At 46.3% G+C, this 23,492-nt stretch overlaps 1 protein-coding gene across 2 annotated transcripts; it reads right to left on the bottom strand.

The window, feature by feature from the left end:
- Positions 1–1,152: 1,152 nt before the first annotated feature.
- On the bottom strand, positions 1,153–23,217 carry TNFAIP1 (TNF alpha induced protein 1). Of its 2 annotated transcripts, XM_048823798.2 has the most exons (8): positions 22,996–23,217; positions 16,531–16,868; positions 13,757–13,926; positions 12,525–12,614; positions 12,376–12,428; positions 9,271–9,466; positions 7,512–7,751; positions 1,153–5,677 (listed from the first exon to the last, which is right to left on the bottom strand). In XM_048823798.2, the coding sequence occupies exons 2-7, from the start codon at positions 16,742–16,744 to the stop codon at positions 7,533–7,535; spliced, it is 942 nt and encodes a 313-aa protein (XP_048679755.1). In that variant the 5' UTR covers positions 16,745–16,868; positions 22,996–23,217; the 3' UTR covers positions 1,153–5,677; positions 7,512–7,532. The 2 variants fall into 2 exon arrangements, with proteins under 2 accessions (XP_048679755.1, XP_048679754.1); XM_048823797.2 differs by having other exon boundaries at positions 1,153–7,751; positions 22,996–23,216.
- Between the last annotated feature and the right edge of the window lie 275 nt (positions 23,218–23,492).

Raw genomic sequence — 23,492 nt, 5'->3', positions numbered from 1 at the left:
AACCCTTTTAGCAGAGGCGGAAGAGGAAAAAAATAGCAGCTTCCCAATCTGTGTGGCAAATTACACAACTCTATGGAAGCTTGATGACAACAAAATAGATGCAGAGGAGTAACACACATCCCCCAATCACGAGGAACCACTGCCCCACCCAACAAGTGGGAACAAGTGGGCCACAGGAGCAGGTAATGGAGGGAGAGCATGAATTCTTATGGTGCTTCACGCCATCATGCTCTTGAGTTTTATAATGTCCAAGGCCGCCTCATAAAGCCGGGGTAGAAGCTGCCAAATCATGAATAAGCAAGTTCTCCATGAGGACTATGGGAACCAATGGTAGTTTGTGGCTGAGGTTGGAACCGATGACGCAGTAGCGATAGGGGGAGTCTGACATTGTAGCAAACCCAGACTGCCGGCATTAGAAGGAAAGGAAGAACAAAACAGTTGAAGTGAGGAAAGGCTCCTTCCTATACCAACCACACTCAGACTAGAAATCTCAACCAGGTGGCTACAAAAAAAATACACAGGTGCCAGCAGCAAAAGAGACAGCTAAATTAAGCTGCTAGGCGAATGAACACATGCCCAAGACGGTTAAGACAGCGCCAAAAAGGATGCACCATTCTAGACAGTCAATGCATCTTGCAGGAGTAGCTGTGAAAAAAATCTCACTTGTTTCACCCTTTGTTGAAAAGAACCACCGAATTGCTGATCAGCTAGAGATCATAAATTGTTACAGTGAACATGAAAAGCACTGAAGTTAGTACAGATAAAAACAGCCATATCAGCCTCTGGATATATAGAAATAAAAATCATAATCATAATCAGAAAAATCATAACATGGTGATGTAGGGAAATATCTACGGTGTCCTTATAAAAAGGCAGGCTGCATACAAATAGGGAGAATGTCATCAGATGGACACTCTAGTTTAGCCTGTATTTGTAGGGAGATGGACTTAGTCAAATGGGTGAAAGGCAAGCACTCTTAACAGTGCCCACAACCTACGGATCAAGAATTGGCATTACATGTCTGTGGTGCAAGGAATGTTATGCTGGAGGTGAGACCTGGAACCAATGCATGAGCTAGAATTGTGTACTCTGGGTTTACACGCGTCAGTTCAAAAAAATCTCTAACACCAATGAAAATTCAACACGAGCCACTTAAAATATAACACAGTTTATTAAAAATCACTGACCCATTTCCATTCAATGCACTGCAGAAAGTCAGAGGAAAATACTGTATTATTGGTTAATAAGTTTATTCCATCAACTTATTTCCCTTGCAAGACTGACCCTTAAGAGATTTAGAAACCAGAACAAAATGAAAGCTCCTGTGGTCAGAAAGCAGCTTGTTCACAGAATGTCAGCTAAATTATGAACAGTCACCATAATAATTTGACGTCTCTGGTAAAAACAATTACAGTAGTCCAAGGTGCTTTATAAACATTAATGAATTAAGCCTCTGAGGTAGGGAGTGTCTCACCCCGATTTTCACTGATGAGGAAAATGAGGTTCACCAAGGTTAAGTGACTTGTCTGAGGTCACACAGCGAGTCAGTGGCAGATGCTGGGATTAGGGCAAGTCTCTCAGTAAAACCTCCATTTTCCCAATAGAAGGGGTTTGGCATTACATTTGGTTATACAGGAGATTTTTTTTTTTTTAAACGCAAAAGGATTGTCAGAAAACATGATTCAGTTTTGGATTGTTTGGTCAGAAGCATTCAGAAAAAAAAAAAAAAAAAACTTACTCTGGTTTCTGGGTGTTTGAAGACCAGAACAAGCATTTTCTAGTCCAGCCAGAATACAGCTCTCAGAAATAGCACAGCGTCAGTCACTCCTGGGCCCCACCGGTCCAGATTATTTATTTATTTTTCATCATTTAGTACAAGAGAAAAAGTCGGCGAAATGGAACGTTACCATGGGATAAATGTCTCTCGTTCTGAAGCTTAAATGTCAAGGCAAAGGTTAAACATTTAGTTTTGTCTCGGCATTTATCAAGCAGTGGGAGACGGCTACCCTGCAACGCTATCCCAACTGATGTTATCGCCTAATTAAAATGGATATTAAAGTGCTGCTTAATATAAGACATTCGTTTGGAAAGCTCCAAGCCCCCTTCCTTATAGAGAGGAGGAGGGCATTTGCAACTCATTATGACCCCATTTTAGAGAATGCAGCTTTCCCAGCACAGATGCCACATAAACAGTCCTCTGTCAAAGGGGTCACGTACAGATGTCCGCTAATATTTCCCATTCATCTCCTTAGTCTAATTTCATAATTTGAATGCATAAAGTTCACTTAAACACAAGTGTGCAGACGATAGCAGGACTTCAAAAAGACTGCACCAGCTAATGATTGCTTGCTGGTGTAGTTAAAATTCACATGCTGCAAATGAGGCAAAGAGGTTTTTCTTTTCCTCCAAAAGGCTATTTTAGAGTCACAGGCACATCAATAGAACGCAAATGTAGGTGATTATGGTCTTTGTAGGAAGTTATTACAGATCTCTTAACGCGCAGCTGTGAATGCCTCAAATTAAAAAAAACTACGCTGTCGGAATGGGGGGGGGGTCATAATATGTGCTATTTAAAAACAGCAGAGAAAATATTCTCAGCAAGAATGGCTGCTTTGTCAACCCTGCAAAGGGTATTTTACTATAAATAAGCAAAGACTGTGCTTAGTACAATGACTATTTCAAAGCTGCATTATCCTTCACAATGGTACTTGTTCTCAATTATATAAATGTCAAAAAGGTAACCTAGGATTCAATAACATCTAAGCAATTTACATCCTTTAAGTAAATAAAGGAGGGTTAAAATGATAATACAGAGCACAAGTTACATCAAAACTACTACTATTAAACATAACCAGAATCTAGGTAGTCATACTGTACAATCAACATGTCACGGTTTATGTGCAATAAAAGAGAACATTCAATTAACATTCTGTATTGAAATATGCAGAAATCTTTTTTTAAAAAAATCTTTAGATCATTCAACTCTTTTGGTTAAAGAAAAGTTTCCAATGATTTAATAAGGAAACAATGACACTGCCCATTGCTGCATTTGGATTTAGTGAGACTATGTAAAACTGTCCAACGAGGTAATCACACGGGCCAAGAAATGTTCTAAGCTCTGTATAGATACAGTACGGTCTTACTTAGCAAGTCTAACATTACAGTCATTTCACACTGTGAAGGTCTGTTTATTAGCACAGGGTCCCTACCTTTCTCTACGAATGCTGACGATCTTCCAATGTTCTCCCACCATTGGTCTATTCCTGGGGCGGGTGCACCACTGCTTGTAACAATGGGACTGCTAGTTTTGAGCAGCCACAGGCATTTTAACTTGTCACCTAACCATGCCCTGAACAGCACTGATTGCTCCCACTAGTTTCCCAGGGAAAAAAAAAAAAAAAGGAGTAAACCATCCCAAGGGTCCCTGGATTCACAGAACTCATATTTCAGAAGTTATAGTATGGGGAAATTGACTTTTTTTTAAAATAACCGGAATTCAGAGATCTCAAAAGCCTTAGTCAAAACAAATCTCAGCAGCTGTATTTCTGCTGGCGTGATCTCAAAACCATCTGGAAAACAAAACATCACAGAAAGCAAGAAAAAGCAGGTTATTGATTTTTATAGTGTTTTAAAGAGGCCTTTCAGCAAAAGGCAGGTGTGATGGCATGACTGGGGCAACACTCACTGCTGGATGTGAGGAGAACGAAGAGATCACGTTCCACATGCAGGAGGCGTGGCCAAACAAAGAGAGAATCTGTAGCAACTAACGCTCTGTAAAGAGGCACACACAATCTTGTTTTTAAAAGACAAAAACACCTAATGGAGGCTGACCCCCTATTCTTTCCAAATATCTGTTCCCTCCAAAATACCCAGCCGGCCCAGTGCACATCACAGCTTCGCGCTGTGAACTGAAAGATTTTGCGGAAAATAATCCCATGGGATTTTGCTTTTAAATTTGCACATGAGCGTAGTGCTGTGAAGAGGGCGCCAGCCTGATGGTCTTGGAGACTGAAGTCTCCCATTTCTCTAAAGAACGGGTACAGCATGGGTAGTGGCACAGCACGCTTACCACAGCACTCTCCCCATCTACCTTACACCTGGTATGGAAGGGGAGTTCAGTCTCCATGGTCCTCTCCATCCTTGGCCATTCTGCCAACGAGTCACTTGTTGCCAATTGTGGTGGAAGTGTTATGATGTGGAGTCCTGGCTACCGAGAACTAGACTGAGACCCCTCAATTAATGTCAAATATGTGCCACTAAACAGCCATCAGAGGGTAACAGCTTGTGGTCACAACTAGACTGGGGCAAGGGTTTTCGGTGAATAGAAATGTTGTCAAAAAATGCAGAGGGGGAGGGTTCTGAAACTATCAGTGAATTTGGGTCATGAATAGTTCTGGCCAAAAAAACCTTAAAAACACATTTGGAAATATCAAAATGTTTTGAAGCGTTGCTTTGAAAGAATCTTCAAAATGTTTTGTTTGACTCAAACAATATAGTTTTTCATTTTGTTGATAACACACAAAAAAATTCCTTCTTGGTTTGAAATAATATTTTTTTCCAGATTTTTTTGTTTCAGTCACCAAACAAAGAGGGAAAAAAAAAATCATTTGCTCGAATGACAGGTGATCTGGATTTAAGCTGGTGACCTAGATATGAAAGATTTTATCACCAAGATTTTCAAACACCATTAATGACTTTGCATGCCCAGCTTGAGCCTCCTTAAAGAGAGCTGATCTTCAGAATGCACCAATCAACCAGCCTCTAAAAATCAAGCTCATTTAAGATGTCTCAAGTTGGGCACCCAAAATAATTAGGCCAATTTTTCAAACATGACTATATTTTTCCCCAGAGTTTACCAAAGTTTATGCATTTTATCTGCCAATTAATAAATAAAACAATTCTCTAGCTTATTCAGTTTATAGCTTAAATACATCTAGGGAAATAAAATATACTTAACACTGTAACCTGAAAGCGTTATTTTTTTAAACACATTCCATGGGCCATTTAATGAATTTTCAAAGCTAAAGCTCCATGGAGTTGAAGTATTCAAAATCTTTTGTCTAACCAGACTGCTGTAGATTGGGATGTTTGTCTGGAGAGAGGGAGAGCACTAAACGTACTGAGTAGTTTGGGTTTTTAAATGGTTTATTACGTTGGGAGGCTAGGCCAGTCTAGCATCCGAACCTCATTTCTCTCTCCACAGACTACTCTGAAGGCAATAAAACCCCCACACCTGTGGCAACTTATTCACATATTTTAAAAGGCCTCGAAACAATCCTTATTTTTCCTTTGAGACAGAAAGTCAGCCAGCTTGATCATTACAAAGGGTCAAATCCTGAGAAACTGGAGCTTACTTGCTTGAACTGGAACTTGCCCAGATTTGGCCCCAAAACATCAATTCTAAATCAAGACCTTGTCTACACGTGGGACAAGCCCCAACTCAGCCTTTGGTGACTAGCAACCAGCATAGCTGCACCACTGCTGATGCCTAAGCGTAAGCTGGGGCAGGCTGTAGTTTGCATCTATTAGAAGCAGAGGTCAGTCTCAGTCAGAAGAATTGGTAGAAACACTGGCATGCCCTTGTCCATGCTTCGCACTCAGCACCAGTCCAGTTACATCAGGATATTCCCGAGCAGTGACTCTCACCCCCATCCCAACACACTAAGTTCAGATTCTCCTATGAATAGAAAAAAGAAATTATTTCTCATGAAAACATTGGAAAATCAAGCTCGGAAAAATCCTACCATCCACCACCGCCGCGCAAGCAACAAGCCAGTCTAGACGGGTGGCAATTAATTCCTGGCTGCTAGACAAATTGCTGCCCTGCATTAAAACAATCCTAGATGCAATAATGAACCAAGGCACACAGCTAATTGCACATTATATAGTCATCTCCTGTGTGCAGTAGGGCTGCCCCTTCCCCTGCAAACAACCACCAAACATTGAGATTGGAGGCCAGTTCTTATTTGAAGCCTAAAGCTGGCTGTCTTGGTTAGTCAGCAAACCCAGATGTTTGAAGTGCCAGCTGGGATCACTAGTTGTCATCAAGGGGGAAGAGATAGGAAAACACTGGGCCTGATTTTCAGAGGTGCTGACCACCTGCAGCTCCCACTGGTTTCAGCTGCAGTTGTGGGTGCTCAGAACTTCAGAAAAATCAATCCCTTAAGTTTTCACCTGGGCTACCAAATAAGTTGGGACCATCATGTTCTCTCACTGGATAGTCACGTTTCAGATCAAAGCTCAAGTCCAAGAACCCCTAAGCCCAAGGAGAGTTGCCGCTGTAGTACCAAGAGGTGAGGAGCACACACCTGACATCTCTCTCTTTTAAAATATATGTTTAAAAAAATCCATTTGAGTCACAGGAGATCTTTTAAAAACAATTATAAAAAAGGTCAGCTGAAGAAACGGTTTAAAATTCAGTATAAAAAGTTTCTCTCCTGGGGCTGTGCAGAGACAGAGCTCCACTCTCTAACAAGGTGTAATGGCCATTATCCCTCCACTCCCACCTCCTGGCCTCAGAGGGGACTTAGAACAGAAACACATGGACAACCCCAACTGTGCGAGGGTGAGTGAGCTTTCATTGCTCTACACTTTAGTTATTTTCCCTCAATAACCGTTTTTTTCCGAGCTTGAGGAAACACGACACCAAGCAGCGCTTAAGTGCCCTCTTGATCTAGTGACTAATTCTAGAGAGATTCCCTCAATTCCCCAGGATCTATTAACACAGGGTTCCCTCCCCACCCAAAGCCCCAGAGGGTAGAGGTCCCACCATGCCCATAATTTCGCCAGGGCTCTGTTTTCTTGTAAGCTTCCACACCTTTAGGATTTTTTTTTCTTTCTTAATAATCACATCATTTAATATTTACTCTCTAAACTTCCTCCATTTGGGCTATTTGTTAGCTTGATTCCTGAAAGTTTGGCTTGAAGTGAGACAGGCTAAGCAGTTTCAGCACCAAGGGTGATCTTTGCACAAAAGGGGAAATTTGCCTCCTCTCATGCCATGGGAATCTAACTACTTGCTCCATAAGGAAAGAGTAGCTTGAGCAGCAAGACGTAGCATTTGCTGAACGTGCTACGAATCCCACGGAGCTTCATTTGCAACAGAATTTCAAAACTAAGCAATTCCATGGCACACAGCTCTTATGGTGTCTCTGACAACGGGTTTTCAAACAGAACCATCCTCAAATGGAAAAATACATCGCTTCTCACAAGACGTACAATGCCTGGTGGCCGCAACCTATATCAGAACAAATGAGCTCCACAGGCAGGTTCTTGGGATCCCCTCCCATCCGCAGCACATGAAGAACTGCTCTCTGCTCTCTCTATTTACACTGCATGGTGCACAAGCAATATCACAATGACTCAAAGCTTCTGGCCTTAAGTGTTGCTTTTGGTTTGCGCGCAGAGATGCTTGGCTGCTTCTCTAGGAAGCAGAGAAACCATTTGAGACTCAATCCCCTGCTTCCGGGACTAATTCCGCACATTCCTTAAGCTCTATGAACAAAGCAAACCGTTTCTCCTCTGCCAGCAGGCTAGTGGCCAAGCTGCCGGTCGTCGTAAGTGCTGTATCTCTTCACGTGGATGCGGCGCACTCGGTCGCGCAGTTCAAAGCCCTCATCATCCTCGCTGTGAGATGCCTGGCTTCGGTTCCGGCTCGTCGCCTCCAGCAGAGAGTTGTCAGGTACGCGTGGAGTTTCATACAGTAAAACGTTTAGGGTTTCCTCGTAGATACGCGCTTCAGGGAATTCAACCTAGGGAAGAGACAGCATGCTTTTTCCTGGTGCAGACTGGGTAACAAGGCAGGAACCACTCCACTACTTATTGGTGAAGGAATTTCAAATGCTAATGCATGTGAGGATGGAGGTAAAGACAGTAAAACCGTTCTAAGAGGAAGAGACCTGTGAGATAATCTCATCGCATCCCCCAGGGTATGATTTTACTTTATGTTCTCTAGTGCTTTCACTAGCCGAGGTTTTGATGTCCCAACTCTTGGGCCATCTGCCACTTCTTTTGGGAGACTCCTGCAGAATCTACCGCATCTCATTGTCAGGATGTCATTTCTGATACTTGACTGCAAAGTCTGGTCTCATTCTAGTCTCACCTGCATCAGTGTAAACAGGAGTACCTCTGTTGAGGCCAGGGGAATTACTCTAGATTTATCACACTGTAATTAATAATAAAGCAACAAATTTTTCTTCTTAAAACAGTTAATATTCAGCCCAAATTTCCCTTTTGTCTATTTTATCCTACCCTACTTTTATTTATACTGACATGTTCCCCTCTGAACAATTCTCCTCTTTTGACATTTGCATCTTCCAACCTTCTGCAGATGGTTATGCCCCCATCACACATTATCATTTAGTCAAGCCACACATAGGGTCAAATTCTGCTCCCAGTTACACCAGCGTAAGTCTGGAGTAATTCAACTGAAGGTCATTTACACCAGCTTAATTAGGAGAAGAATTAGATCCTTCATTCAAAGGGGGGATTTTTCAAAAACTCTTATGTGACTTAGGAGCACCAAGTCCTCTTGACTTTCAATGGGATTGTTCTCCTAAAGATTATTGAAGTGCTTTTGAAATTCCCTCTCTCAATCTTTCCTCCTTATTTATTCCTTCCACTGACCTAATCATATTTTGCTCTTCTCTGAATTCTGTTCAATCTGTCAGCATTTTTTGGATACTGATATGCCCAGGACAGAATGCAGCTTGCTAGCCAAGTGTTCCCCAAGCAGAGGGTCCCAACCCACCAGTGAATCACAGGAAAGGTCTAAGTGGGTCACGCATGCCCCAGAGGCAGCCTCCCTCCCATGCTCTTGCTTCCTCTGGCAGTGGCATAGGGAGCAGGATCTGGACAGCAGTGGCATGGAAGTGGCTGGAGTCAGCGAGCAGACACCTGGCAGCCATCACAGCCTGGCTGAGGCTGCAGGAGGGGCAGAGCTAGGAGAGTGAGAACCAGGGGACTGGAGGGTTGAGAAGGTTGGAGAGAGAGAGAGAGAGAGAGAGCGAGCGCGCAAGGATAATGCGGACAAAAGGCAATTGGGTGGGTCACCAGTAAAAAGTAGGGGAACAACTGTGCTAGCCAGTGAGTGGCCCAAGTCATTTGGATTTCATTGATCATCAACGGCACTCAGTCAGCGAGTTGAGATCACCCCTGACCTTACCTTCTCCTTCTGACCTGGTCTGAGTCTCAGAGATCTCACGTGGCTGTGTAAAGCGCTACCAACTTTGTTACTTAACTACAAGATTCAAGGAAGACAATTCCCAGTACCTTGGTTTGTTTCTTTTCTGTGGCATACACTATCGAGGTGCAACAGACCTCAGCGAGCTTCCGCCCCTGTCCGTAGAAAGACCAGCAGCAAATTTCATCCCCTATAACATCCTTAATGAAGAGGACTCGGCCGTTGAAGCGGAGAGAGAGTTTATCGAACAGTTCTATGTTCTTCAGTAAGTTATCGTCCGAGTTACTGAAACACAGCAGCAAAGGCAGTAAAAAGGTCTTTGTGGTTTAGCAATTGGCCTGCACCGTGAACTGCACAGGCTTAATATTCCTACCCCACCATGGCTGCAAGCATTAATCTAAACTGGAGGATACAGCTACTGACTCATTGCTATGCACTGGAGAACAGCCAACTTGGAACACAAATAGGATGCTCTGCTCCCCCGAGCAAATGCTCCTTTAGAGGTCAAATGATGTAATTAATATAATGGTAGCAGTTTCCTATGTCATTATAGCAACAATCAAAACCTGCATCCTGACCAACGTCGGAGCTAATCAAATCATATGCTTACTATGGTTCTATTTAGCATGGCAACAGGAAATGACCCCAGAGAGCCAACGCAAGGGTCACAGAACATGTCCAAGGTCAGTAGAACGGTCATTTTACAGAGTCCTCCTTGTACCTAGGATGATACAGGGCACAATTTTCAAAAGCATCCAAGTGATGTAACTGCCCTTGAGAACTTTACCCACAGTATCACTTCAATATATTTGAGTTTAATAAAGATGTTGAGTGACCTTGAGCCTATCTTGGTAACGATGTAATGTAATTCACATCGTAAGACGTGTAAACAACACGGTCAAGCTGACGCTAAAACCCACTTTGACCAACTCTAAAAGACAGGCCCCTACTACTTTGGCATTAACTTTGGCCCAATTCAACCAAACGTATGTAACCCACTCGGAACGGTGCTCTGTACCCCTCACGTGTGGCTTGGCCACACAGAGGTTGATGAGCCTGCAGCAGCCGTGGCTAACAGACCTGGTCGTTTAGCTCAGGCAGCAAAGGCTCATTCTTCTGGGTCCAGAGCCCCAGATTCAATCCAGATGCTGGTGCCCCACCCCGTGGTGCTCCACTTCTACACTACAAACCTATATTGGTACAACTATGTCGCTCAGAGGTGTGAAATATCTACACCCCTGAGCGACGGAGCTATACCGATTTAACCTCCCCTCACCATAGCTACTGCCGCTCGGGGAGCTGGATTAACTACGCCTGTGGAGAAACTGTCCCGTCACCATAGTAACATCTTCACTAGAGCACTACAGTGGTGCAATTGCAGCACTGTACATGAAGATAAGCCCTAGTAGCCCTGCTGAGGCCAGTGGGACTAGTTGTGAAGCAAGGCACGCCCCATGAGAAGGGTGGCAGAAGTAGGCTCTAAGGCAGGGAGTATTCGCTTTAGAGGCCTGAGAACCATTGGCGATCAAATTGAGGACAGGTGGAATAGAGCAGGCCAAAGTCTTCCGCTCCCTGGGGCGTGAGACCGATTGGCCCCGAATCCTAGAAGTGTCGAAGTTCAGCGTTTAGTATTGGTGGGACGATTTGGTCTGGCATTCGGCTAATGGCGTTCAGACGTACTGTGGCAACCCCAAGCCACTGCGTCATCCTGGGCCAAACGAGCTTGGGCAAACTTCAGAGGCCTCCAAAGGTGGAAGGGGAGGGAGAGATAGCCAGGCAAGAAAAAGAGCTGTAGACGCAACATAGTAAAATGGACAACCCTTAAAACCCTAGGGAAAAAAAAAAAATCACACTTTGTGCTTATGCAGCACCTTGGAGATTCTTCTGTAGGTATTTTTCATGATGATGGGTAATGGTCACCATTTTACAGGTGGGGAACTAGAGGCTTTAAGTGTTTTGCCAAGGTAACAGAGCAGGTGGCAGGGCTGGGAAAAGAACCCAGGAGTCCTGGCTCCCAAAACATTCTGTCACATCGTCTCCTTACTGACACAGTAAGTGAGCAAGCTGTCTTCATTGACGAGGATAGGGAAGAGTTGGCGGGGCGGGGGAGAATATTCTTTACCCTGGTAAGAGAGAGTGTCTATAAAGAGATGCCTCATACAGCTGTCATCAAGGCATAATAACTGAGCCACAATGTCCCTGCGTACGGCTCCAGTCGCTCTTATTAGGGCCTCTCCGACTTCAGACCCCTCCTGACGAATATGCTATTTTGTCTTTAGTGCAGCCTCATTGCTGGATAATAAAGGGAAGCACGGCCAGGAGTACCGTGGAAAACACTGCCCCCCCCGAGCTGGATGATGAATGTGCTGCCTTCTAGCATTCTCTAGTGGCCACCTGGAGTTACACGTTTGTTAGAATCAGTCTCTCTGGCAGACAAACAGCACATGTCTCTAGAGACCCAAGGAGGTTGACAAAACCGCCATGATGGTGTTTCAGAATGAAAGGCAAATGGCTAGGGTTCTGTAAGCCCCGCCTTAGGGCTGGCTGTGTTGCTTCAAGCTCCTGATCTGGGAAAACCAGGAGCCACTTTGGCAGTGGTGTCACCAGAGTGACACCACAGAACCCAAACAACACTCTGTTTCTTTCCTCAGTGTCACACAAGGAGAGCAACTATCCTTATTGCTAGAGCCTTACAGGGGCAGTTCCCACTCTGATGTGTTTCACATCTCTGCCTTTTACATCTCCTTTACAACGATGTAATTAATTGATTTCAAAAGGGGGGGGGCTGGAATAACTAGGGGTGCTGTAGGTCTGGACCAAGGTGGCTTAGCAGGGCTGCATGGGAGCTCAGGAATGGAACTGCAGAGGGAGATACAGGTCACAACTGCATTAGCATGTGGGTGGAAGTTTACCCTGCATTGCCTTACTCTGCCTGGCTTCAGCCAGTGTTATTAGCAGTCACGCTTCTCTGAGCGCTTTGAGAGACAGCCACCTCCACTACCCACACACTGAGCTCTAACAGGCTGCATTCCCCCTGCAACCCAAGGAGCCTGATCATCCTCTGTCAATCAAGAGTAACTGCACTCAGGTGCACGAAGAAACACTCCTGGAAGAGGAGAATCAGGCCCTTGCACACCCAGCCCTGGTAGCCTACGAGGAACGTTTGCTGTCCGCGTGGAACACTCAAGACATACCTGGTGTAGGAATATTTGTTGTTGCTCCTGTTATAAAGCAGCTTGACAACAGGCTGTTAGGAGAGAAAAGAACAAAGGCAGGGCAGGTGAGTTTTGTACTATAAACAGCTTGGCAGAAATAGAGTGAGTGGTGACGGAAAAGCAGTTACTTTCATGGAGGATTCAATGAGCCTCTCTTCTTCCTTTGGTGACGTGATGATGGGGATGTTACAGACGGGCTCGTATGAGTCTTTCTTGTCCTGGTTCAAATAAAGTAAGAGGTATAACTAACTTGTGGGCACCTCTAGCCATGTTCCCAAGCCCTCCAATGCAGAGAAAGAGCACAAAGTTGCTATAGTAACCCCACCATATTACCTTGAGCTGCAACTCAGAAATACAGCGAGATGTTTCTTAGCCCCGAAAGGCAGTGATAATTGAAACATTCAGATGCAAATGGATGTCATTCCTACAGACTCCAAGCCTGCTGTGGGTTAAAGGGGCAGGGGAAAATGCTTGGGCCAGTTTTATCAACTGCCCACTGTAGCTCAGTCATCACGAATCACACATTTGTTGGAGAGAAATGTACCTCACTGAAATGGACTCAAACGCTTTGTCGTACAAGCGACAAGCTATCGCTTGTAGCAGACGCTAACTCCAGCTTCCTTATGCAGTGAACTAGAGCGCCAACTACCGGCTTCTTGAGTAGAAAATATATCCAAACAAATCAAAATCAATTGTCTATCTACTTACATGGCCCCCGTATCTGAGAATCTCACATCCCTAGGAGGCAGGGAAATGTTACTATTTCCAGTTTACAGAACGAAGGCCCAGAGAAGCTGTGACTTGTCCAAGGTCTCACAGGGGGTTTGTGGCACAGCAAGGACTTGAACTCGGGTCTTGCAAGTTGTAGGCTGTAACCACTGAACCACCCTGCCTCTATTTAGGCTACGATAGCACTTTATTCCCAAAGTGCTTCACAAACCACGTACACACTCAGAACTGCTAAACTTCCGCCCCCTCTAGGGTGGAAGCCAGAAGCACAATAGTGGGATTAGCTGGGGATATTTTGGCCAAGTCATCGCTCCAAATCCCTTCTCTACCACGAATCATCACAGGACACTTACTGTCAAGGAAGAGCAGAGAACAACATGGTTTTAAGCTCTTATCCAAAAGAGAGAGAGAGAGAGAGAGCAAGAGGTATGTCTCTCAGTTTATCTGCCTTGGAAAGAGACCCAGATGGGGATCAAAACTGACTTTAGACATTTCAGACTTCATATCAGACTGTACCTCATTACACCAGTACCTCATTTAAACACAAGCACTTTCAAAGCATGTACAACAGAAGGTAGGTCCCCGATAATTTTTAGAAGTGGAAAAACCTCAGGCTGCTGCCATGTCTTACCTGGAGAGCTGCCTGGCACATGTCTACTAAGCCCTGAATTAGGTAATATTTCGCTTCTGCCATCAGCTCTTTGATCTCCTGCCTGTTTTTTGGAAGCGCGATAGTGTTGTCTCGGAGGTAATTTAAAATCACACCGAAGTGTTTCCCACAACGGTCTATAAGGATCCACCCTGAAAGACAAACACCACGACATTTGAGTGCAGCACCGTACCACGGGAGGCAAGCAGCAGCTCAGCAAGGAGGCAAAACATGGAATCTCAGTGCAACAGCTCTCAGGCCTCATCTGTGGATAATTCATCTTCCTAGTGCCTCTTGCAACAGAGCTTGCCCAAATTCCCAAGGTAGTCAGTGGGAGTCTTTGTTGACTTCAGGGGAGCTAGATCTGGCCCTCAGAAGAGAAACTGACAGAGGAATTGCTCTTCTCAATGGCCCAACCACCAACCTCCCAAAAGGAAAAAGTTTCCACGCAGATTCCAAAGCCCAATAAGACCGAGATGAAAGAATCTGAAAACACTCAGGCTTTTACTAACAGGGATAAAAACACCCCATTAGAATCCTAGTGCATTGTTTTCTCCACTGATCAATCCACACACACTCATCCCAGAACTGTTTTCTGTGACTTGCCTTGTCTATATTAGATTCCAATCAACTGGGGACTTGGATCCATTTAAATATTATTGGAAGGTACCAATTGGCACTATTACAGTAGTTCTGTTTAACTGACCGTTTAGGCAGTTAGATCTATAAAAATGCTTATTGTTAAATGTGGGGGAATTTTTTAAAGAAGCTCAGCACTATACCAGAGAAGTTGGTTCTTACTGCCTTCATGTCTAAGTCATTTCTGTTGCCTACAGGTTGTGTGGGCAAACAATAACCTTGCATGGTGCCAGAATAGTACAACCATGTGAAACGCAGTGAACACTGGAACCCAATCTCCAAAATAATAGGCATGAGAGTGAATTTGGGGTGGGAAGGCTTTTCAGGAGTCCTATTTGATTTTTTTTTTAAGTTGTTGGAATGGATTTTGTGGTTTTTATCTCTTGCGCCTAGAGAACATGATAAACTCAAACACAAATAAATATCAAGATCTAGGTGTTCAGCAATAAGAGAGATCTATTGGACTGTTGTAGTAACAGATATTTTAAAGCAATTAAATATTCTTCAAGTGTTTACAACAAATATGCATAATCCAATAAGAAAAGCTAAGTGAAAATACATGACTCTTCCCTTAACCCTCTACAAGGGAAGGGTAGACCCCCGCCAACATACATTGCCATGCAGAGAAGCAGATGCAGTATTGCCAGGCAGCTTAGTACTAAGAAAGTATTAAAAAAAAACTAGAGGAGACTTGCCAAAAGCGTTTGCAAATTCTAAAGGGATTTGAGTCTAAGTTCTGCACACCACCTGCTGGCATTTGGCAGAGGTTTCACCAGTCCTCTTTCCCAGTTCTTGAGAGAGAAATCAGATCAGCATTCCACGGATGCCAAGATATAGAACAGGCCAGTGAAACCAATGAGGAAAAAGCCACTCTGGTCTAACACACTAAAGATATGCTATCACACCGATTTAGTTAAACTGAATATTTGACAGGCAAGCTACACCGATATATGCCAGCTTCATACCAAAGTACAATATCCATACACAAAGCTGAACTGAGTTAGTTTAAACCTGGTGCAACATCGCCCCTTAGGTTAACCAGTGCCACTTTTATGAGTAGATGAGCCATATGAAATATCAAGAGGTTAAGCGACTTGCCCAAATTTGCACAATAAATACATGGCACAGCAAGGGCTAGAATCCAGATCCCCATGTTCCCAAGCCCACACTCTCGACATCCAAGAACATTCTTCCCTGGGATGAGCAAATAGATTTTTTCCTGCTTTTGCTTATATTTGTATCGAGCGAATGTATCTAGAGGGCTTCAATCAGGGATGGTCTCTCTCAACATAACTCCACAGCTCTAGTGAGCCCACATTTTTTCTGCTCTTAAATGTGTAGTTTGGCCTAGCCCATTGCTAGGCGGCGTGTGAAAGCATTCATGGCCACTGCTCATATGGATGCTCTTCCTTGCTCTCCTATTTAATTAAAGCTGCCGAGTTAAGCTTGTTTAGACTGTAAACTCATAGGGGCATCGACTATCTTTTTTATTATCCATGTGCACAGTACAATGTGGCCCTGACCTGACTGTGGCCTTTAAATGCTACCTCAATTTAAATTTAATATCGTAATGAACAAGCAGCACATGCCACGGAGACCCAAAAAGCAGCACCGGGGTTTGGCAACACAAGTCGGTGCTTCAAACAATAAAAAGCGCTGCCACTTGTCTGCCCCCTCCCACGTTTCAATTGACGCCTCTACACAAGATCCTACGAGTGCCAACCCACACGCATCTGTTCAGTCCTGACAGCAGCGTAGGCCATCCACATACCAGCTGCAACAGGAGTGGAGCAAATGATGGGGAGGGATAGCTCGGTGGTTTGAGCATTGGCCTGCTAAACCCAGGGTTGTGAGTTCAATCTTTGAGGGGGCCATTTCGGGGTTGGGGGCAAAAATTGGGGATTGGCCCTGCTTTGAGCAGGGGGTTGGACTAGATGACCTTCTGAGGTCCCTTCCAACCCTGATATTCTAGGATTCCTTGCTCCAACTAATGTTGGTAAAGAAGGGGGAAGTTTACTCCCCTTGGTGCCTTTGACAAGAAATCTCCACCTAAATCCCATGCATTGACAGAGTCCTAGTCTCAGACACGCATGTGGCTCCTGTCGGCACTCCCTTACCTTCCTTGTCAGTCAGCACTTCCATCCTGCCACTGAACATGGCCTTCAGCATGGTGTCATGCCGGGTCAGCACCTGCACTGTGGTGTAGTACAAGGAGCCCCCAACGTTGAGCCGCACGTACTTGTTGCCCAGGCTACCCTCTTTGAAGCTGCAGGTTTTGGGCTTGGCTCCTGAAGACCGGCAGATGGTGGTGAGGCACGTGTCCCCAGACATCTCCTTCTGCAAGTAGATGACGACTCTGCAGAGGGTTGGCTTGATGGATTCCGCCGTGGTTGGGAGGGTCAAGAATTGCCGGATGGAGAGGGCAGGGTAGGAATAGTCATAAATTGCTCAATCCCTGGGTGGGGTTAGAAACAAGGGGAAGAGGATGAGATCAAGGAGGAGGCCTAGAATTACCGTCTGCAATGAAAACATGCAGCCTGCATCATAGAAGGGAGGGACTGTAAGAGGATACAGTCTTTCACCCTGGGGTTCCCACGTCAAAGCTAGCCTAGGTGGATTGTTACCAACACCTAGCAGCTGGATAGCTTCCGCAACGGAGTTCTGAGGGAATCTTCTTCAGTTTTTATTAGACAAGCTCTATGGTTTCTGACCGCACTCACTGTTGGTCTGGCACTGTTACTGTTCTCACTGAAGACAATAACTTCCATTGACTTCAATGGGAGCAGAGTTAGAGCACTTTTAAAAATCCCACCTAAGATGGTTATCCCTGTCCTCCTTTTCCCCCCTTTCTTTTAAAAAGACAGAATTTGGATTTTATTTTAGTAGCCAGCCAGGAACATTGCTGGTCTTAATGTATGCTTATAAACCACTCTGATAAGAAAGGCAAGGTATTATCAGCAGGCATCACTGAAAGGCTGAATGAAAGACTGAAATAGGGCAACTATAGAAGAATTCTCTGAGTTTCAACATCAAGGTTTGAGTGCATGCCTAATTACAAATGTGTCGGGAAATGAGCTATTTCCTCACAACAAAATCATGAGAAAATAATCAGGCCATTGGCATTCGGTAAGTGTTTAATGAAAGAGCCTCCACCAAAAAAATCTGGTTTTGATTTTCATTTCAATAAGAGACAAAACTCTGCAGCTTATTTCAAATGATCGATTGAACATAATGGCACTTCCACCACATTTGGCCAAATGAAGCTTTTCTGGACTTTGCAAAGCTTAGCCATCAGCCAAACCTGAACCCACTGTGAAACACTGCAGTCTGAATGTATCTGTGCAGCGGCCGGAACTCTGCTCTCTCTCTCTCAGCTTCCCAGAAGGATATTACACTTCTTGCTCAGAGCCCATCCTACACAATAGGAGGGTTTCCTGCACTTCCCCTAGCTGAAACGACAGCTTGCAGATCTTTTCTTTTAATTGGAAATCGGTACAGCAGCTGTGGCAGTCTCAGTTTTCAATTATTACAGTTAAACTCTGTAACCACCATTGGGTCACTCCATTTCTCCATCCATACTCCATTTCTTGGTACATCCTTCCAGTCATAGTTGTTCCTGCTGTAGGTAGGGTAGCTGATGCTGTATTAGAGTTCTAACATGGAGAAAGCTGTTTGGGATCTGTTTGCTGGAACATCCCATACTGATGAGTGCAGATGAGAAACTAAGTTAACCTGTCACGAATCCAGTCTGAGCCTCACCCTTGCCTCTGCTCTCCTCTCTCATCCCTACACAAGGTAAACAAGAAATGGAACCAAAAGAATAAGAGCAAAGATGGACCAAATCTAACATGTCAGATCCCAAATCCTCTAACTGGAAAAATCTGGATCTAGATTTCATGGGCACTGCACTGCATTCTGCTGAACTCAGGAGAAATTTCACTGTGCTACCAGTGCTGAAATCTTTTTTCCTTCCTTCCCACTATGCCATAGTCTACTTATCTGTCCATTCCAGATTGCAAGCTTCTCCTTGTCATCTCACTTCTCCATACCATCAGTGGCCTTGTACAAATAATCTGCTATCCACCATACAGACAGCATGAAAGAGCTAACCATCCATCTGGTATAGAAAAACCTCTTGATAGCTACACACGGCATCTTAATTGTAAGAGATTTGAAGAACTCCTGACTTTACAGGCATAGAAGAATGCTCTTATAGCATCATTTCCCATTTTGACTGTTGTATCTGAGTAATCACGACAGGTGGGCTCTCTTAAGCCACAGTGAGTAGGAAGCAAACTCTGCAACCCACAAGGACACAGCAAATTCCACAAAGCATTTATTAGGCCAAGGCAGGTCAGTCAGGTTATAACTGGCTCGAATGGCACTCCTATGAGCTATCAACATTCTTAACCTTGAGCTGAACAGCCCTAGAAAACAAAGCATACATTCTTTTCTACCTCTGAACACAACGAAGTTGCTTCCTAGCTGATCACATTAACACCAAGCATCCCAGAGATCAGTATGAATTACAGGCAATCACACATCTCAATTGTTGATCTACAGGCGATTAATCACTATAATCTGTGATCAGCAAGACCTGTTTGTGTGAGTACTGTCACACGACAAGATCACTGAACAAAATAATACCTTTCATTTGTCCAGGACTTTTTATCAAGGTCACTTAATAAGTCTGTCATAGGAATGGAATGGGAATAAAGCCCAGGTCTCATATCTTATTTCAGGTTTCAGAGTAGCAGCCGTGTTAGTCTGTATTCGCAAAAAGAAAAGGAGGACTTGTGGCACCCTAGAGACTAGCAAATTTATCTGAGCATAAGCTTTTGTGAGCACGAAAGCTTATGCTCAAATAAACTGGTTAGTCTCTAAGGTGCCACAAGTACTCCTTTTCTTTTTATCTTATTTCATTTATTTTATATAGCTTTTGCTGCTATATAATCCATCCTTCATTATTTCGGTGCTTTGTGTTTCTTATCTTGGGGGGGGGGGAAATCAATTACGTCAGTTTTATTTTTGTTTATAGGCATATTCACTTGTAGGTTTACGTGGGAAATATACTGATTTAAAATCAGCTGGCTTCATTTGGATTTTTTTTAAACAATTAAAGTAGTCCTAGGTTTTTACATAAAGTAGGTTTTTACAAAATTTAATTTTCAAGCCCAGTTAATGTAGTTTTAAATAAAAATGCTTTTAAAGACCTTCAGACTGAGTGATAATAAAGGTTTTGTAAAGGACAGAATTAAAGGGTCTGATCCTGCAATGAATGGCAGATCTCCACACTCCATCAGAGTCCCATGAACCCTACATGGGTCTTCCTGACTGCACCTCATTGCAGAATCAGGGTCTTAGTGTTGTTATTTTTGCAACGAAGCAGAGAGTAGAGTAAAATGGGGAAATCCTTTTTGCCAACTAGCCAAGCCACATAAGAGCAAACACCATTGATTTAACATGTTAATAAAGACATAGGCTAGGAAACTTCACCCACACTCAGCAAGGAAACCCTCAATTACTGTCTTTACTGTAAGAGGGAAAGTTTGTTATTCTGTCCTTCTTTCCTGACTTGTGAGGGAGGAGAGAGAGTCAAAAGTGTACACACCATAATACAACATTTCATAGCTCACATCACAAAATTGTCCCAGCTGAGAACTATTATAAACAGCTCAAGAGAAGCATTCAAACAGCATCATTTGCAAACTAAGCACTATAGAGGACACTCCCCATCTCTTGATCCAGCCCAGTAGGGAGCTGGAAGATAGAGACAAACTGGTGTATTAGTTTTCACTTGTTTTACAATAGCACCTAGAGGCACTAGCTGACATCAGGGCTCCTTTGTGATAGGCCCTATACAAACACAGAACAAGAGACAGTACCTCCATCAAAGAGTTTACAGTCTATCTAAATAGATGACAAACACCGCCACCACGCTCTTACATAGCGCCTTTCACCAGACCTCAAAGCGCTTTACGAAGGAGGGTGAGATAATATCTTTAACTGGACCAATTTCTGCTGGTGGAAGAGACAAGCTTTCAAGCGGGAATGGAGATCAGTATTATTATCTCCATTTTACACATGGGAAAAACTACCCACAAGGAAGACAAGTAACTTGCCCAAGGTCAGTGGCAGAGCTAGGAACTGAAACCAGATCTCCTATTCATATTAAGAATTGATTTGTAGGAAAGAATACTTATTGGCAGACAGCGTGGCCTAGCCAATAGAGCACTGGACTGGAACTCAGGAGACTGGCCTTTAATTCCTGGCTCTACCATGGACCTACTGGCTGACCTTATGCAAGTCATTTTCTCCTCTGTGCCTCAGTTTCCCCATCTGTAAAGTGTGGGTAATGCTACTGACCTCCTTTGTAAAGCACGTCGAGATCTCTGGATGAAACGCACTGTATAAGCGCTAGGTAGCACTACTAGTAGTAGTTTGATCAGACAATGAAATCAGTCCATCATGGGAGGGAGTTCTACTGGGTACCGTGGACAATATTTAAGGGTATGTTTCAGCAGCTTCTTTATTGCATATTTGTAGGGTGGCAAAAGAGAGACCTTTCCCCAGGTTCGACTACAGATTGCAGAGAAAATCACGACTGAACAATCAGGAATTTATTTGCAAGGTAAGAGGCATGGGGGGAGAGTGAAAAGGGAATCTAAGAATTCCCTGCTCTAAATAAAAAGAGAGCACTTTCCATCTTCAGGCTATCCTCAGAACCCCCATGAGAAGGACCCGCCACAGAGGGCCTGCTTTACAGAGGAATAAAATATTTCTGGTTATGGGTGCCTCTGTGCTTTTACATTTACAAATACTAGGTCACCCTCACTATACCCCTTGGTGAACTCTAAGAATTCTTAGCCCCGCTTTACAGGTGGAGAGAAATATGGCCCCAGCCCCGATGAGCTAACTGTTGGGTAGGACGCATCACCTGAAAACACTGTAGAACTCTTTGGGGAAGGGACCCTCTTTTTTGTTCCAGGTGTTCACCGCTTAGCACCACAGGGCTCTGGTCCAGGAGTGGGACTCCTAGCCACTACTGCAATACAGCTAATGAATGACGACGACAAACAATGAGGGGAAGAGGGGAGAAGGGTTGCCAACTCTCATGAAGTTACCGTAAGTCTCACTATACTTAGCATGTCCCTTAACACATTTTGTGAAGCGCTCTGAGACCAAAAGTGCTATTGATGAAAAGTGCTGGATAAGAGACAGGTATTGTTATTATTAAAGCCCCAGCTCCGGGAACGAAACCAATCTCAGCCCATCCAACCCCCCCGTCCCTTTTTCCTTTCATTACAAGGAGAAGGCTGAAACTGGAAACCCAAAGGCTCCAAAACGGGAAAGCAAATAAAAATAACCCAACGCTTGCTATTAAGTCCCATTATTTTTTGGCCAGTCTCATGAATCCTTTTGGCCAGGCCAATGATATTGGCGTGTGCGTGGGTCTGGCAATATTGGATGGATGCTTCAGTTAGTTACATATACTCCTTGAGGGTACGTACCTAGGAGATGGGGTTGGCGCATGCTTCCTCACCTCCCCAGGTAGTTACCCGGCTCCTCGGCTCCCACCCCTCCCAGCCCCCTGCTAGTTACCCAGCCCCCGGCCCCCGACCCCCAGTAGTTACCCAGCTCCTCGGCTCCCGCCCCGCCCCCCCAGCCCCCTGGTAGTTATCCAGCTCCTTGCCCCCCTCATACCCCCTCGCCCCCCAGGTATTTACCCGTCTCCTTGGCTCCCCGTCCGGGTAGTTACCTGGCTCATCGGCTCCCCCCACCCCCCGGGGCTCCCCACCTGGGGATGCTTCCCCGGGTCCGCCCCCCCTCCCGGGGCTCCCCACCGGGGCCGCTTCCCCGGCTCCCCCCCCCCACGGGGCCGCTTCCCCGGCTCCCCCCCCCCACGGGGCTCCCCACCGGGTCCGCTTCCCCGGCTCCCCCCCCCCCACCGGGTCCGCTTCCCCGGCTCCCCCCCCCCACCGGGTCCGCTTCCCCGGCTCCCCCCCCCCACCGGGTCCGCTTCCCCGGCTCCCCCCCCCCCCACGGGGCTCCCCCCCCCACCGGGTCCGCTTCCCCGGCTCCCCCCCCCCACGGGGCTCCCCCCCCCACCGGGTCCGCTTCCCCGGCTCCCCCCCCCACGGGGCTCCCCCCCCCACCGGGTCCGCTTCCCCGGCTCCCCCCCCCCCACCGGGTCCGCTCCCCCGGCTCCCCCCCCCCCCCGGGTCCGCTCCCCCGGCTCCCCCCCCCCCCCGGGTCCGCTCCCCCCCCCCCCGGGTCCGCTTCCCCGGCTCCCCCCCCCCCCCGGGTCCGCTTCCCCGGCTCCCCCCCCCCCCCCGGGTCCGCTTCCCCGGCTCCCCCCCCCCCGGGTCCGCTTCCCCGGCTCCCCCCCCCCCGGGTCCGCTTCCCCGGCTCCCCCCCCCACCGGGTCGGCTCCCCCCCCCACCGGGTCTGCTTCCCCGGCTCCCCCCCCCCACGGGGCTGCTTCCCCGGCTCCCCCCCCCCCACGGGGCTGCTTCCCCGGATCCGCTTCCCCGGCTCCCCGGGTCCGCTTCCCCGGCTCCGCCCCCCCCGGGGCTGCTTACCTGGCCTTGGGGCCGTCGCGCTCCGCGGGCTGCCAGCGACGCTGCCTCACAGACCCCGCTCCAGGGGGTCCCGGGCCCGAATCTCAGCCCTGCTCAGGGCACAGCCTCCAACCGCAGCGCCCCCGGCCTGCACTGGGCCGAGCTCCTCCCGCCGCCACAGCCGGGACCCGCGGCCCGGGACCGCTCCCTGTGACTGGGACTACGGGCTCCAGCATGCCCCGGGGCCGCCCGCCCGGAAAGACGACAGCCCCCAGCATGCCCCGGGGCCGCCCGCCCGGAAAGACTACAGCCCCCAGCATGCAACGGGGCCACGGTCCCCAGCATGCCCCAGGACCGGCCCCCCGTAAAGACTACAGCCCCCAGCATGCCCCGGGGCCGCCCCCCGTAAAGACTACAACCCCCAGCATGCAACGGGGCCACCGTCCCCACAGGACGACAGCCCCCAGCATGCAACACGGTCACCACCCTGGACGGGACCACTCTGTCTGAATGATTTA

This window comes from Caretta caretta, chromosome 17 (genome assembly GCF_965140235.1).
Source record: "Caretta caretta isolate rCarCar2 chromosome 17, rCarCar1.hap1, whole genome shotgun sequence".
Lineage (NCBI taxonomy): Eukaryota > Metazoa > Chordata > Testudines > Cheloniidae > Caretta > Caretta caretta.
Note: the sequence above shows the minus strand (reverse complement) of the source record. Positions and strands in the feature narration are given on the sequence as shown.